Source organism: Falco cherrug, chromosome 9 (genome assembly GCF_023634085.1).
Source record: "Falco cherrug isolate bFalChe1 chromosome 9, bFalChe1.pri, whole genome shotgun sequence".
NCBI classification, from domain to species: domain Eukaryota; kingdom Metazoa; phylum Chordata; class Aves; order Falconiformes; family Falconidae; genus Falco; species Falco cherrug.
The window spans coordinates 6,946,283-6,963,248 of NC_073705.1; the positions used below are offsets into that span (position 1 = coordinate 6,946,283).

Sequence of the window (16,966 nt, forward strand, 5' to 3'; positions counted from 1 at the left end):
TGGGCTCCTGGAGCTGCTTGTCCCCTTAGTGCCCTGCCCCCCGCAGCTGTGCTTGATGGAAGGTGGTGGTCAGCCAGGCCCAGCTGAAATGCGACTGCAAGTAGCGTTTCAGGTGATCTGTCTGGGGAGACAGGTAAGACAAATATTTGTGCGTGCGTGTGGTCAGTGTGTGCCAGGCTGTTCTAAAAACTGGAAATGACTGAGTAGAGGTGCTGGAGCACTTACGTAAAATATCTAAATAAATCTTTAATATTTCTAATTGCAAATGTACATAAATTGCACGGCCACGTCATTTCTTTGAACACCAACAACTTTCTCTGTACATTATTACATAGTTTAAAAGGAGCTGAAGGAGATTCAGCAAACACTTCCACTTTGCTTTTTTGTTTTTAAACATACTTACAAAAAAAAGATTTTTCTTTATAAGAGGATATAAAACATAGCGACTGCTTATCAGGAACAAGTATCAGCCTAAGCAGATATACAGAGAGAGGTATATCTTAAGACACAGTGATGTATGATAAAGGAATATGTGAACATGGAGACTGCACTCTGGGGGACCGGTAGCTGATGCAGAACCACACGGCATTTACAGCAGTGTCACAGCTCAGGTGGTCTGGGAAAGTCAATGCTGAACGTGACACCCTTTTCCAAAAGGTGGTTGTTTCTGAATGTTGTGTGACACCCTCACAATTGGATTTAGTTTGTAAAGCCAATGAGCTGTGTGTTAGCCTGCTGCTGTTGTCCCCCCTCTCCCCCCGCGTGTAGTTTTCCCAAGGGAAAAGGAAAAGGCAAGAGTTACCTGCGCGGGGGTGGAGCAGGGCACATGCCACATGTCTAAGCCTTGTGGCTGAGAAGTCCTTGATGAGTCAGGGGCCCACCTGGAGATGGGCAGTGTCCCTTCCCATGGCCAGTTAAGGGATCTCCTGGTGGCCGCAGAGCCATACGCTGACCCCAGTACTGGCCAGGCTGGAGGCCTGGATTGCTTTGAATGCAAACCTTGGGGGGAAGGCTGACCCCGACAGCCACTGCGGGTGGGAAGGACGGAGTGCTGCATGGGAGCCCTCCCACCCACCCCAGGGACAGTGTCACAGCTGTTCCCTTCAGACTTTCTGCTCTCCAGGCAAAGGTACGTGCTACGGACGGGGCAGTGACCTTGGTGGAGCTACTGGACGCTGCTGGCCACAGGCGCTGCTGCCAGCAAGGGCTGCTCCCCTGCCCTGGGATCGCTGGGGGAAATGAGCCTCTTGCAGATCACATCTATGAGCCACAGCTTGTGGCTGTCCTGGCTGAATGTGTCAGTGAATTTTCCATCTCCCGTGACCAAAAGTTCTCTCCTTGTTCATCACAGAACAGGCCTCAGTTAAGTTTTCTATTGCATCTGGGTATGGACATTAGTAACAGGGAAAAGCCTATGAGCGCTCTAAACTTTGGAAATGATTGAGTACTTGCCGATTGCTTCCCTAGGAGAGCCCGTGATGCCTCGCTTAGGTCCAAGAAGTCCCTTCACCCTTTAGGAATATTTGTAGTAGCAGAACTTGCGTCCTGCACCCTGCAGCAACTTAAGGGGCTGGCTCCTAGGCCAGAGGATTCAGCGTGTTCTCACAGTGCAATCAGTGCTTTACAACTGCAAAAGCAGAAAACAAAACCAACCAGACTCAAATGACGATGCAGAGTGACGCAGGACTCTTTGGATGGTGGTAGGATTTGCTTAAACTGGTGCAAAAGGGGCTCGTGACTATACTGTAGTATTAGTTGGCATGGGGAAGGACTTAGGTCCCTCTGGTCTTTTGGCACTGAAGCCATAATCCCTGTCCAAAATGATGGTGTTTACAGTTCGCAGAGACCTTGGGATACTATTCAGTCTGTTTCATCCCCCTTTACACAAAGCTTTGCTCATTTTTCGGAAGCATTCACTACAGTTTAACAAAACCCCAAATCAAAACTCTTAAAACAGAATCCTTGAGGTGGGCCAACTCCAAATCTGGATCCCTGGTGTCTCTCCCTTTCCCTTCCCTCAGATCCCCACGGGAGGCAGTTGCAATCATAACCTCTGTCTGGATCCAGATTTGCTAGCTTGAGTCCACCTCTCCAAAACAGCAGTGAGATACAGCCAAATCCTGACCGAATAAGCAGCACCAGAAGTAAGTTACTATATACAACTGTTAGTGAGATAGATACGTTACAGTAAACACTGAAAACATTTACAAAAAAATATTAAGACTTGTATTAAGATAAAAATCTGAGTGTGGGTTTTTGTTTTGTTTTGTTACACTTTGACCAGTTTGCACAAGAACAGCCTCTTACTGTAGAAAGCACAAGAACGAAAAAGAAAATGGAGCTGCTCACAAAACATTACGGATAGTGGTTGCTTTGCTCTGGTGCTGCAAGCACCTCTGGGGATTGCCTCTGGTATTGCTACGCCAGGTACCAGGCCCGAGGCCACATCGGTAACCCGGCCGCGCGGGGCTCGGGCGCGCTCGCACGCTCTTGCTGGCTCCCTCGCGCTCACGCACGCACGCGCACAGGCGTGCACATGCACACACACACACGCACACACACATATACATGTACAGTTCATAAATAACAGAAACACAAACTGAAGCAACAGAACTGAACTGAGCCTGGAGCTTAAAACCTACCCTCGGACCTTCTTAGGGGAGGGTGACGTTTTGGTCCAGTTGTTGACAGTTGCAGGGGAAGGAAACGGGCCAAAAATGGGGCAGGGGGGTGGGGGTGGAATCTGTACTGTAACGAGACTTTGTCCTGATTTGAATTTCTTTTTATACTGGCTCAGGAAACTAAGCAACAACTCCAGAAGGCGTTGGCACTGGAACTTCTGAAGATTTTTTTTTTTTAAATAACTCGCTGTGGAAGGATTTAAGCGTTTCTGCAATTTCAGCAGAACAATGTGTGTTCAGTAATTTGCACGTCTGAGGTTAACCAGGAGTTTCTGACAGATCAGGGTGAGGGGGAGCAGTGCCTTGGCTTGTGGTTGAGAAGATTAAGATATGCTGTGCTTAGCTTCAGTACTAAACAATTGTTTTGTGGGTGTCTCTTTTTTCCCAGCGCTACGGAAGAGCACTGACTGCACCCAGAATTAATCCCGTGTACGAATGGAAACATGCTGCTGGTGGGACGCCTGCCCCCGCGCCCTGCTAGCGTTTCCATTCCTCTGTGTTAAGTCTCTCATGAAAAACTTCCCGTCTCTCGCAACACAAATATTTTGGAACTCAAAAACAATCAGCTCTAGACATACATCTCAGGGCAACAGCGGTTTAAAATAGTCTTTTTGCAGGGTTCTTAGAATGTGTTTGACTCTGAGACAATGGCAGATGTACGTGTACGTACCCAACGCTTCACAGTACCCTGTATATTCCTAACCTGTCTGGGTCTTTCTCCAGTTGTAAACCATGTCAGTTTTGTGAGGTTCTTCAAAGCCATCTGTGCTAGTCTCCAAAATTCAAAAGGTGACTGTACTTGTCATAAATATTTAGTTATTACTTTTCTCTGAGGAGCTCCGCTTGGGGTCTGCTGTGACTGCACCACTCTGCAGGTGTTGGCGGGGTGTGGAGACCTCAGTGCAACACGTTCGCTCCTCCAAGGACCGAGCCGCACCGGGCTTGGCCCAGGGCTTCCAGGGAACAGAAAAACGGTTAGGAAAAAAAGCATCTTTAATTTTGAGAACAATTGCGTGTGGAAGAATGCTGTTAATGAGCTTTATGGCTGTGGGGCAGCATGGCAATGCAGAGCTTACTGGCAGTGTCCTGCTCAGGCAGCCTGGGTAGTGTGAGGCTGGAGACGGTACCTAAGCTGTGCAGAGCTCAGGGAACATCCTAGTCCCTTTGACTGTACATTTACACATGGCAGGAGGAGCTAGGACAGGCGTTGAGCAGTGTATTAAACTTTAGTGGGAGGAATAGGCAGATGTCCTGTACACTGTACACTGTCATCCGTGTCTCAGAGAAATCTCTCTGGCTCTTGGTACGAGTGACCTGCTCTGAGAGTGGGAGTCATGAAGTACTAACTTAAAAAAAAACACAAACCAACAAACACACCGTGGCGGCAGGTCAGTGGCACAATCCCCCGTTAAGGAGGTGACCCCTCCGCTGAGCACAACGTGTCTGAATGTGCCGAATCTGCGTGTTTCAGCAGTTAGGAAAGTCTAATCCTGGCTTATGCCTGCACAGTGCTCCTGACAAGGGGGCTTTCGGTGGTGGCTGCTGTTCTTGTTGGTTACTCCCTTATGACCATGTTTTACATTCTTCAAGCCGGTTAATTTCCATGCAGTGCTCATTCCCAATTTAAAGAGGACAGTATTCCAGAAAATGGGATCTTTTTTTTTCTAATGCATACTGTGAAAGAAAAGAGATACAATTACCGATCTTCATGGTTCTTCAGGGCTTTTTCTTGTTTCTTTGTCTGTTTTTCTCCCCAGAAATAGTAAAAATCTCTGCACAGAGCATTCCATCCCCATAACGAACCCTCTGTCAAGCAAGAAGCTGGCCATTTCACGTAGCCCCTCGCTCCCCCTCTACCACAGCGGGCACCAGGAAATCCAGCCCCTGCACCTCATTCACAGCTCGGGAACCAAGCTCAGGCAACACTGACTTTATTTTGTGGCTGGAAGTGTGTGTGTGTGGGCCAGCGCCCCGGGGTTATTGCTTACAAAGACTCTTCCCCAATACTTGTGAGAGAGCAGAAGCTGTAGAGAGAAATCAAGTTGCCATTCACCAGGTGCCAGCTCCACCCTCCACCTGCGTGCCAGAGCCCTGGGCTTGCTGGGCTCCCCGGGCTGTCCCGGGCCCCGGAGCCCCAGCAGTGCCTGCCGTGCCGTGCCCTCCGCTGCCCCGCCACCGTGGCTCCCCACGCAGCACCCTTCTGGCACAGCACCCTTCTGGCACGGCACCCCTCTGGCTGCCACCACGCACAGTGTGCCCTGACCTTCCAGCTGCACTGCACTCCCTATATGGGCGGAGTTAATTAAACACTAATTAGCTGCGTAAATGCCCTGTGGACAGTCGCCCGCTGTAAAAGTCAGTGGCCTCACAAAAGCCACAGGAGGAAAGACGGCTGGGCTCAGCTCGGGCTTTGCTTTGGGAGAGGGCTGTGCTCCATGGGGAGTCACAGGAGGAGCGGGCCAAGCTCTGCTGCCATCCCTCGTACGGCTACATCCAGCAGCACACTTTAACTGGGCTTACTGGGCCACTGCCTGCTGCAGGCTCTGCCCAGCTCCCTTTATTTCGCTTACTGCAATGACAAGGACATTATTCCTTGCTGGGAGGGGTGAGGCGTATCCTTTGGGCAGTTTAGAAGGAAAAGGTTACTTTTGTTTAAACATTAAACACTGACTTAAATCCAACAGTGACAGCGATTCTCAAATATATGTTATTTCCTTATGCCACTCATCTCACACTCGATCTTTCCGTCCCCTCAATGTGCTGGCATTAGCATCTCCCACAGAGGCTCAGTCCAGCGCGCCGTCCGCAGTAAGGAGCTGGTTTCTCTGGGGGGAGAGAGCAGCCGTTCTTTGAAGCCGCGGCTCACACCTGCTGCTGCACGGTCTCTCTGGCCAGGCCTCCTCTCCTGCGGCAGCACCCTCCACGGGTTAACAATTACTGCTGTTTCTGAATTCTCCATTCTCTGTAATCTGCAATTTAGTTGGGTTTGTGGGGGAGATCCCATTACGTGTCTGCATGCTGTACCTCTCTTTCAGCTGAGTAAGGGCACTCATTAACCGTGCGTTGGCAGCATCCAAGGAAGCAATGCGTTTCTCCTGTGAAACAAACGGGCAGAGGGGGACAGTCAGTGCAAAGGCATGGAGACCTGTCTGCCTGTGACGCCAGGGCTTGTCCTGAGACAGTGACCCAGAGGCCTCCTGGACCAGGACCTTTCTCTCTGGCATGCTTAGGGGTGGGGTTTGTAAGTGCTACACAGCGTTTTTTGAAATCTGCTGCTATTAGCAGGCCACCAGCGTACTTTGCCTGTGCAATGTGAGGAAAATTCATTTTAGCATCCTGAAGAAAATGGAGATAACATAGTTCCTCTAATTAATTCTTCAGTTATACTGAAATTCATTGTACTGTTTGCTCTAACTGCAGCTAGAAAGATGGTAAGATTCCTTTTCTAAACCCATTTCTCCCAAGATAGTTATTCCTGTTAGCATTTAATTGATTTTGTTATTGTAAATTAATAGTTAAATGACATGTGGCCTCCCAAGATGGCTTTGATGGCAACTCTCACTGATTACAGAATCCTAAGGATGGAAGCAAGGGCTTCCATGCTGCAGCCTGATTCTGCCACTCCTGCTCTTTCTGACACTGAACAAGTCATCCTCCTGCCTGCCATGAGCAGAAGGGAACAGAACAAACTCAGAGTGACCCAGCAGCTTGTGTGTAACTTTGAAGGTCCACGTCTGAACACATCCAACACTATTGTACAGTCTGGGATGACAAAAAGAGAACAATGCAGACTGCGCAGGGCTCACGGTAAAAGCCTCACATGTAACGCAGGAGGCAGCAGGAGACAGGGCAGCCCGTTGAGAGCCGCTGGTGGGCTGCGCTCTGCACCCCTGTGCCTGCGAGGCTCTGCCATAGCGCAGAAGGGAACATGATTTACTAGCTTTGAACAAATTACAGAAAAACAGTGATTCTTTTTACAAAGTTACTACCGTCTCATCTCCTTTTTAATTAGCTATACAGTAAATTAGTCATGAGTAGTGACTCACAAGTGATTAATAGGGTTGTTAAGAGCAAGCCTATCACCTAGCCATGACCTGCAGGAAGGCCTAGCTGCTGAGCCAGTCTCCGCCCGGACAAATTAGAAGATTATGGGTCAGATTCTTTTCCAAGCATAGCGTTTTCCACCCATCATCTGATGCTCCTCTGCCATTGCAATCTACAGCAATAACTGAGCTTCCCACTGCTGCAAGCCACAACCTAAAGGCTGAAAAAACACGCTGGCTTTGCTCCGGCCAGGCTGTGTCTTCCTTGTATCCAGGTCCTGCAAGCATGACTGGAACATAAAGCACGAAGCAAAGCTCTGGGGACCTCAGACCGAGCCAATAAGGGTATGATCCTTCCACAAATGTGGGCACGATCCTTCCACAAACTGCCACTCCCCACATCCTCTGCGTCGCCTGCCAAGCTCCAAGGATGGAAACAGCTGTACAAACGCGGCTGCTGTGACAATAAATCACATCCTGCTGAAGACTGACTGGCTCTGTCACTGACTGCAGTTTGGTGCTGACTCACCCACGCGCACATCTCACCACCCTTGAGCTGGCACCGCTGCATGTCAGGGAGGCTGCGTGTTGTAGACTCACCCTGAAAGGGGCTGCAGCCCTTGGTGTCGGGGACTCACCTGTGCATCGATAATCTTCTGCTTGGAATCCACGGCAGCCTGCATTTCTGCATGGTCCTTCTTTAACTCCTCCTCAACTGACATCAGCCTAGGAGCCGAACAGACAAGAAAAAAAATTACGTTTGTTGGGCTCTGCTAAGCCCAGCTATTAGTCTCATATACGTCTAAATCAGCCACCCAGAGTGAATGATACAGATCATGTCCTCGTTTAGTCCTTGACACTAAGGAAGCAAAGGGGTGATGTACAGCTTTGAAGCACATAGGAAGACATGTGAAATACTGGAGAAGTGAGTTTACAGATGGACAGATGGAACTGGCCTCACCTAGCAGCCCCCATCACCCACACCAGCTCACACCATCTCCTCTGAAATTGCAGTGCTGAGGCACACACTGCGGTGCTCCCAGGACCCGCAGCTGTGTATGCCAGCACAAAGGAGACAGCCACTGGCACTACCTCTTATACACAAACCAATAATTTAGAACCAGTCTTTTTTCTGGCTCTTACTCTTCTCTAAAGATCTCCGTAGCAGGCTGTCCCAAAGCTTAAATGATACAGAACAGTGAAGGCTGACCCGTTTATGAGGGCTGACTAAAAAGCACTAAGTTGGCTTGGCGCAGACAAAGCTGAGACTAGCTGCACTGCAACAGTCTGCGTCCCCAACAAATGTAAACACTACATCCCACTGAGCAGGAGAAAGGGATTTATAGCTAGGAGTAATGGGATGGTGAGGAGAGCTTTAGCTAAACATCAGGAAAATAACATTTTGATTGTTCCATCTACTGCTCATCTGAACAGAGGAGCAAGCCTGCCAGATCCTCCAAGAACCGGGGCTGGCTGCCAGCTCTCCCCTCCTGAGGTTTTGCCTTTGTGAATCAGGAAAATGTCAGGATTTTCCTTGTCCCAGGTAACACTGACGGTGGGACCCAAAGAGTCAGGGCTTGAAATCCACCCCAGGGGCTGTAACCCAGAAGGGCAGGAAGTGGATAAATGCTGGAAAATCCACATGGGAAACCTGCCTGCACCTCCAAAGAAACCTGATTCTCCGGAGCAGGGGTCAGCTCTAACGCCAGCCAGGCTGCCTGCCTTCCTGTCATCTCCAGCATTCCCATCTCCTCTGTACCTGCTGATGATGCCCTTCATCTGGATCTCCTTATCCTCCTGCTGTCTCCGGAGCCGCTCCTCGCTCTCCTCCAGCCTGGCCTGGTACTCCAGCATCAACTTCTGCGTTGTCTCCTCCTGGCATTTGAAGCGAGTCTCATACTCCTCCAGCTTCTTGTTGGAGATGCGAAGCTTGTCCTGCAGCACCACTAGGTCCTGCTGGTACTACAGCACGCAAGGACAGACACAGGAGGAGAAAACACATGTGGCATGTTACCTAGTAGGGTTTTGCCCTTGCCAGGGTTTCCCCATAACCTGATTATACCCCTCTCCTTGCACCAGACTAGCTGCAAACCCGTATCAGATAACCCTGCTTGCCGACACCTCCTCTTCAGTCTTCTCCGCACTGCGCTAGGAGCGATGCTGCGTTCCACTGTCGGGCAGGTCACTGGCAGGTTCAGAGAATGGGTTGTTAGCAGAGTCTGGCAATTCACACGGGCAATGCAGGTTAGAGCGAGTGCATGGCAAATGCGCCTGGCATCTTCCTCACACTAAGCGCAGGGCTAAACACAGGCAGGAGAAGCTGCACTGGTGGGATTTTGGGTTTACACGTGAGCTCTTCAGTCTACAACATGGAACATGGGCGCTTTGGGCATGCTGGAAGCCAAGCATGGACTGTCAGTGCTGCCTGCCTCCTGCCAGGCTCTACAGCAGCCACAGATGTCAGGCACTGCCATCCCGCACAAAGTGGTCACCCTCCGTCAAGGCAAGGGCAACCGGCCGGCAGGAGTGGGGGCAGGCAGCACTACCGCCTTTGGGGGCCCAGCAATTTAGACAATGCAATCAGATGTCAAAAAAGGGTTCGGTCTGAGAAGAGCTGCTGTGAAGCCAAGACCCCACAGTTGGTTCATTCAGATCAAGCTAAAAAGCAGCAGTAGCAGCAGCATCACATAAAGCAATTCAAAAATTAAGAGCTTGCTTAAAACTGGGTTCAGCTATTGCAGAAGCACAGCATTCGGTACAACTTGCTTTGCTAAAGGAAAAATCCAGCGTGTACATGTACAAACACCACCACCCCCACCACTACCCTCCCCCGGTCCTTTAATTTCAAAAAAATATCTTTGGAAATAGCCTTTTAAAAGCAATCTCAACTGGAATAACTTCAGAATAATTAACATGCAGCCGATAATTTGACAAGCTGCTTCTAAAGAGTTAGATATGGGAAAAAAGACTCACGTGAGTCATGAAGTCTATTACAAAGCCACGAATGTTATTCATGAACTGACAGAAACATGCTTAACTGCCTTGGCTTGGCTAGCTGCAGATTCCCCTTCAGCCACCGCCACCTGTATACGCACTCGAACGAAGGACCTGGTTGTGTCCAGTGTTGCTCTGAGTCCTGCTGGGCAGCCTGACTGGCAGCTCAGTCTCGGTGAGCAGGGAAGGCAGCCAGGCTGCTGCCTGTGTACCCGTCACCTGGACCCCAGCCCACGTAAATCCACCTTGCTTCCCTAATATCACTCCAACTGACTGCTGACAGCAAAAGTAACTGTTAATTCCCAAGGACTGAAAATTTATGATGCTGATGGTCTTTCCTGAGTTGCCAAAGTATTTGAGCCACGGCTGGCAGACGGGCAGGACCTGCAAAATCCTTCTGCCTGGGCAGGGACAGGCACAACAGATCATGCTGTTTTTCCTTTAGCAAAGCCTTTACTGCGGCACTGAAACGACACAGTTTGCACATGTAACCTGGAGCAATGAGGGAACACAAACGCCCACACAGTTGCACAGGAGCACTGAAGTCAGACAGAAGGCAGCTGCTTGAACAGGAAAGATTAAATACCTACCCTAGCCTTAAAATAGGAGCAGCGTAAGTGAGCTCAAATGATAGCAGGAGAGGCCTCAGAGACCGAAGGAGTCGCTCCTGTCTCTAGAACACTTGTCTCATTCTCGGTTACCATTCACCTCTTACAGGAATGGGGAGAGAGATCATGCTAATGGTGATCTTTAATGTCAGTGACTGATGCGACAGCAAAGTAACGGAAGATGCTGCATGGGCATGAGACAGCAGGCTCCTGGAGGGGGGCTCCCTCTGAGCTTGGGACAGGGACTGCTTTGCTGCTGCCCAGGTTTGTAACCCCACCACGGTCTACCCCGAGCGGGGCCGGTGCTGGCGAGTCCCTCCCCACACAGGACGGGGGGCCTGGCACATCCCGGGAGCAGCGGCCTCGCAGGCTGCCGCAGGAATGGAGCAGCCCTGAGTGCCCACCTGGTAAAAGCTGAGCCCGTTTCACAGGAAAGGGTGCCAGGAAGGGGACTAGTGACAACACTTGGCACGCACCGTGTCCACACCGGCGGGCCATCTGCCTGCCTGCAGGAGCTGGCAGGTGTGAGCTGCAGAAGGCCAGCGCACGTTTCTCAGTGTGGTCCTTCGGCATTTCACCTCACCCCAGTTCCACTGCGAGAGCAGAGCTTGCCGCTGTCTCTCTGCTGCAGACCCCAGTGAGCACCGAACCCTTTCACAAGCCCCAGTGCGTGATGTGCCAGCCTGATGCCGCCTTCTCTTCCATTTGCTGCCTACTGCTGCCTCTGCTTAGGCGGTAGCCAAGATTTCTGTACCTCTGCAAAGCCTGCTAAACGTGTGCACTTTTCTGTGCAAGCTGCTATCTGATCAGTACACGTCTGTGTATTTACAGGAATACCCAAGGAGCTGAAAACCGGTAAGAAATGGGCTGAACGCTCACAAAACTCTGCCACGCTCTTCCTGGGGCAGCCGGGAGCTGTTGCCTTGTACCTCCCAGTCCCTACGATACCTGCCTTTGGCATGTCACTTGAATTTAACAGGTGACAGTCCCACAGTGGTACAGCACAAGCAAGGTGAGAACAGGAAGACTATTGTAACAAAACCAGAAACATGTCTGTGCTGGAAAAACAGAAAGGAGGTTGAGGGAAGCTGATGCCTGCAGTTCTGTGGGACCGGGTGGTAACGTGCGGCTAGTGTGACAGAAGAGAAGCACACTGAGGAAACATCCCAAATGTGCCCATTTGTGTGCAGCGGTCCTGGCAGAGCCAGGCTGCTGAGAAAGCACCTTGCAGCAGCAGTGATCAGCAAAGATGGGATCTTCTCAGCTCATGACTGCTGGATCCTTATTTCTAACCCTCCATCACCCCTGGCCAGGTCTACTCTGTTTCCTCCCTCTTCTCCCGCCCCGGGCTCACCCAGAAAGGAGGATGCCAGCAGCCCCCCCTCTGCTTCGCCAGCAGCACAGACCCTCTCCGGGGGCATGGGCTCAGACTGAGTGTTCTGGAACTGACCTACTGACAGAGCCCCAGGCTGGTCAGGCCCCAATCTGTGTGACAAGCCATAAGCCTGAGCAGTGTCACTACCCCAGCAAAGTCACTCCAGGCCCAGTGCTGTCTCCGAGACCTGAATCTGGACTTAATTTTTAGGTCTGTTTACATCCTTTTAACGTGGAAGCTCCTTCTTGCTACATGTCCCTGCTGTGAGGCACAAGGCTGCCTGTAAATAAGACGAGAGTAAGCTCTCATCTCTTTCACAAGTGTGCTTAATTCACTTTTTAAGCTTTCTTCCCGTGCAGCTGGGGGGAGTAGGAATGGGGGAAGTAACAGGCACTGGCTGGCTTCAGAGTCTGTTGCAGAGCAGCACCAGCACTTGGATTCCTGGCTGCTGTTTTTCTTACTTGCTTTCATCAGAGGGTAATTCCAGTCACTGAGTGTGTGAAAACCTCCCAAACCTTCCCCAGCAGTGCCCTGTGAGGCTGAGCAGCAACCTGATGCCCATCTTTCCTGGGCAGGGATGTGCCACACAGCCCACCTTGTCCCCAGGGGGCTCAGATGAACGACATTCAAGGAAATCCTCTCTCTATTTAGAAACTTGTTTCAATCCAATCAGGTTTTACCTTTTCTGCTTGGCTGAGCTCGTCCTTATTCCTGAGCTTATCCCTGTGCTTGGAATCTGGGTCAATGCTTTCATCTTCTAAAAACTGCATGTTCATATTCAAAAGCCAAGCAGCAGTGCGGTCCAGGGCATTGGGATTCACAGGAGAAGGGGCCTACAATGAAACATACAACCATAACAAAAGAAAAACCTGTAACAGAAATGGTCATGAAGCTGGAGAGAGAGAGAATTTCCTTCCAAGCAAGCCCTCTCCCATGCTGCTCAAACAGCAACAAACAAGTCAGACTACCAGAGCAGTTGGGGATGCAGAACAACTGTTCTGCACCTGCACATTATTTTAGGTCAAACAGCCTCTGAGAGGCCAAATTCTTCCCTGTGCCACCCCCAGAGAAGAGACGTACAATGGCGCACTGCAGCAGGGTCCGGCTGAAAGGAACAGGCCAGTGTTCTGGACAGGTCCTGTCACCTCAGGACACGAGCTGGGAAGGTGCCGAGCTGCAGGCAGGGTGGCTTGACATGGTATATTCCCTTTGCAAGCAGAGATTTCACTCAGCTCTCCAGCCTCTTTTCCTGAGCCGCCTTTCTGCTTGCTGTGGAGCTTTCGTACAGCTAAAATCAGATCTGCAAACTGAAATGCTACCTTCGGACATGCAGATGCCTTCTTGGAAAAGAAAGGTTTCTTCTTGGTTGAGACCAGAGTTATGATGCTAGAGAGGTCTAAATGCTCCACGTCTTAGCAGTTCATGCCCATGTTTGTTCACGTAGCTGTGGGAGCTCGAGGAGCACCGTTCCACGGTCAGTGAGCTAGAGCCACGGCTGCTGCTTTTCAGCCCTAGCCTGGGCAGGGACTGGAAATGGCACTGCCTGAATATTTTCCAACCACATTACAAGGTCAAGGAAGTGAATCTCCAGCTATTTCCCCTCCATCCTGGCTCGTTATAAACGGCAGTAAACAGTTCCCTGGATGAACCCAAGGCTTCTGGATGCCTTGGTCAAGGGAATTCAAGTTAACAAGTCAGAAATGTCAGCCTTTCTCCTTCATTCAAACCTCTGGACAGTTCAGGAACCCAGTGATCGGTAAGCAGCAAAACGGGAGTTCTGTACTCAGGAGTGGGGACTGGTTTAATCACCTCGCTGGGGTTGGGGAGCCTTCCCATGCCATCTTCCAGTCTGGTCTTCTACTTCCAGAATTTAAGTTTCAGACTTGGCTCACGAACATCACTTGCTATAAATTCTTACCCAGGTTGTGGCTTTCTGCTTTTTCTTGCAACTCCAGCTCGGGCACTGCACCTGTGGTGGCTGCTCCAAAGAGTTCCTTTCAGCGGCATAAAGGCCACTGGTAAAGGATGTCAATGAACAGAGATCAGCCTGCTGTGCACGGGTTCTTCTGCCTCTTCCCTCCTTCTCTGAAGAAGTAAAAAAGGACATCTGACTTGGCCTGGGACAGTTTGAAAGTCAGTTCAGCAGATGAACTTGATGAAGTAGAGCAAGCGCTTCTGGCTGGTAGGAATGAGGTTTGTGGATGTCTACTAGAACTGCTGCCAAATGGGATTTTGTTGTTCTCAAGCAGCATTTTAATACCACCAACTATGAGCAAGCAGTTTCATTATGGTTTAAAGACGCTGTTAATATCCAAATAAAATGCGCAGATTAAGGGTAGGAGAGGCATTCTGAGGACTTCAGGTCCTGAGAGAAACTTTGAGAGCACAACAGGGGTGGGTGGAGGAAATATCTGCACACACAGCTTGGCCAGGGCTTTCCGAAGGTCACCTGGAGTTCACTGTTGTCTTTCTGGAAGAAACTCTGCTACCAAACAGGCTGCTGCTGCTTGCAGAGCTCTGTGCCCTCTGTTCCTAATGAGTATCGATCCACATTATACAAATGCTGCTACATGGCATGCTTGCTAATGTCAGCGCTTAGGAATCAATACCCTGTGCCCAGAACAGCTCCAGATGGGGCTGATAAAACAGCCTTCTACGGGCAGCCCCGACAAAGGCCTCCACAGCTGCCTTGTAAAGGAAAGGCAGTTACACCAACTCTGCTGCTCTTTCAACACGGTACTGCTGAAAAGGTGCCTTAATGCTGTCTCTGAGCTGAGATGCAGCGAGCTCTTGCCAGTTGTCTGCTCTCTCTGGGTTTGCATTACTTTTAGAACTCTTCCTTTAGGGACTGAGAGGCCCTACTGTGTTAATTTTCTATAGGGTTAGTTCTGAAATGTAGGATGAATGAATGAGCACTAGAAAAAAAATTCATCCATGCCAAGAAAACCAGAAGGCCCTGGGTCTGTGACCTACTGCTTTCAATTTTAGCACCACGTAGTGCTAGTGCACAGAACAGTGACATTTATTTCTGTGCAGACCAGCATGGGGTCCGGGACCTGAATCAGCGCAGAGCTCTGCACGGCAGGAGCTTCCCTCGGCGGGGAGCATGCGCCTTCCTTCCCCACCTCCCCAGACGCGCTGACGGGAGGCTCCCACAGAGCAGAGACACAGAAGGTTCCCAGAGCGCTGTGGCTCTGCTGGGACAGGAGCAGCAGCAGCGGAACTCAGTTAGGAGAGAAGACCAGGGCCTGCTCCAAGTCTGGGAGATGGCGCGGGGTTGACTATGGTATGGGATGAGCCTGGGCATGGAGGCAAAGCAGTGACAAGATGGTAGTGCAGGACAGAGGCATGGCTGCCATGGCCCTCGTGTCTCTGCCACCTACCGCCTCGCGGCAGTCACATACCAATGTGCCACGCAACGGAGGGACACGGAGAACAGCCACTGATCTGTGTCCCTGTCCCTGGAGCACCTCCGTCTCAGGCCAAGCTGGGTGCAAGAGCCAAGGCTCTGTCCCCACACTCAGTGCCACCATGGTGGGGGCGCTGATGCAGTAACTCAGAGCCACAGTGACATACCCGCGCATTACAGCAATCCCCGCTGGCCCATTTCTTCTCCAAGGCCACAGGCTGACCCTGCCCGGCCCTTCAACACCCGGAGCTCGTACAGCGCCTGAACTCACCTGTTTGTGCATCGTGCGCTGCTTCATCTCGGGGCTGTCGCCCTTGGAGGAGGAGGACTGCTGCCGGAGGCGGGCGCCGCTGCCAGGCCAGTCGGGCGAGGAGGACATCATGCTGCCGCTGGAGGGTCGCTGGTACTGAACCGTGTTCAGCAGGGAGGGTGGCGTCCGGCCGCGGGTGACCGGCGGGGGCGGCGGGGGCGGCTGGTCTATCCGCCTCTGCGGTCCCGCGCTGTTCTGCCGCGGCATGGTGGGCTGGCCGCCCTTCTCCGTCAGCGAGAGCTGCCGGCGGGCCAGCTCCCCTGTCCGGCGGGTGAAGTCCTCGCTGGCGGCGGGGGGCGGCGAAGCCGTGCTTGTTGGCCGTCAGCTCCTCGCTGTTGCTGTGGGAGCTGAGCGAGCTGTGGCACTCGGAGCCGGAGTCGCCCAGGCCGCGGGGGGAGAGCGGCAGCCCGGCGGCCATCTGGTAGACGGGGTTCTGGAAGGAGAGGGGTGCCAGGAGCTGGGGCCGGCCAGGTGCGCTCTCGCCGCTCGGCGTGGTGGGGGTCTGGCCCACCCGGCGCACGGTGGCCATGCCCGTCACGCTGTTCTGCTGAGTCCGTGCGGTCCACACGCCCTGCAACTGCCCAAGGGACGACTGACTGTCATTGAGGGAGTCAGACGTGCCAGACGCGTTGGCCCCACTGTCCAAGAGCCGATTATCCTGCAAGTCCACCATGGACAAACTCTTGCTGCCATTAGACATCTGCACGTCGGGCTCATTGGCCTCTGAGTAACTGGAGCTTCGGGCAGGTGAGGGCTGGGCCCCAGCAGACCTTGTGACAAAAAACAAGTCCTTGTTTTCAGGGGTTGGAGATGGTAACCGTGTGAAATCTATCAGACTGCGGGGAAGTCAGTGCGTAAGGAAGAGGAAAGGAAAACAAAACAAAAAAGAAGAGTTGTGAATGCTGCACCGGAGCAGGAAAACGAAATCACTCAGCAGAAATCAGCATGGCGCAGCGGTGCGGGACGGGGACGGAACCCAGCTCCTGCGGGCGCAACAGCAGGGCTCCCCGGCCAGGCCTGCCCGTGGGGAGGGACGGTGTGAGGGGAGCAGGGCAGGCAGGGGCGCGGGGGAGCCCTGGGCCAGCCCCGCGGCAGCAGGCAGGTGTAGGCAGGTGAGTGAGGGGTGTGCGTGCGCGGGTGGGAGCGCTGCACTGCGCAGCAGGCGTCACAGACCAGCTCTCGGGGGCTCTGCTCCCAGCTGGATCTGTTCGTGTCACCCTTTCTGCTTCCAACTGGCTGCACCCACGCCGCTCTCCGTCCCCTGCTCTGCACCTGGGCAGTAAAGCTCCTGGGGGCACGCGGGCCAATACTGGTACAGCATGGAAGACCACGGGGGCCTGATCCACGCTCGGCCTCCAAGGGTCAGAGCGAGAGCTCTAACAGCAAGGCTAAAGCCCAGCAGCTGAAGGTTATCCACTCAGTCCTCCCGCTGTAACATACATTCATGCAATATTGATTTCTTGGGGACAGGAAGAAAGAGCTTTGCAGTAGCTTAATGTGAATACACTGCTGATCAAAGAAGGTGCATTGTAAGCAAGTATTTGGG

General features: G+C 52.0%; 1 protein-coding gene across 1 annotated transcript in view; it reads right to left on the minus strand.

The window, feature by feature from the left end:
- Nucleotides 1–226: 226 nt before the first annotated feature.
- Nucleotides 227–16,966, minus strand: part of DAB2IP (DAB2 interacting protein) — a 167,258-nt gene continuing 150,518 nt past the window's right edge. The window contains 6 exon segments of the mRNA XM_055719686.1: nt 227–5,776; nt 7,363–7,450; nt 8,484–8,686; nt 12,382–12,534; nt 15,382–15,735; nt 15,737–16,256. Of these exon segments, the coding sequence (XP_055575661.1) occupies nt 5,609–5,776; nt 7,363–7,450; nt 8,484–8,686; nt 12,382–12,534; nt 15,382–15,735; nt 15,737–16,256 (1,486 nt within the window). The 3' untranslated portion in view covers nt 227–5,608.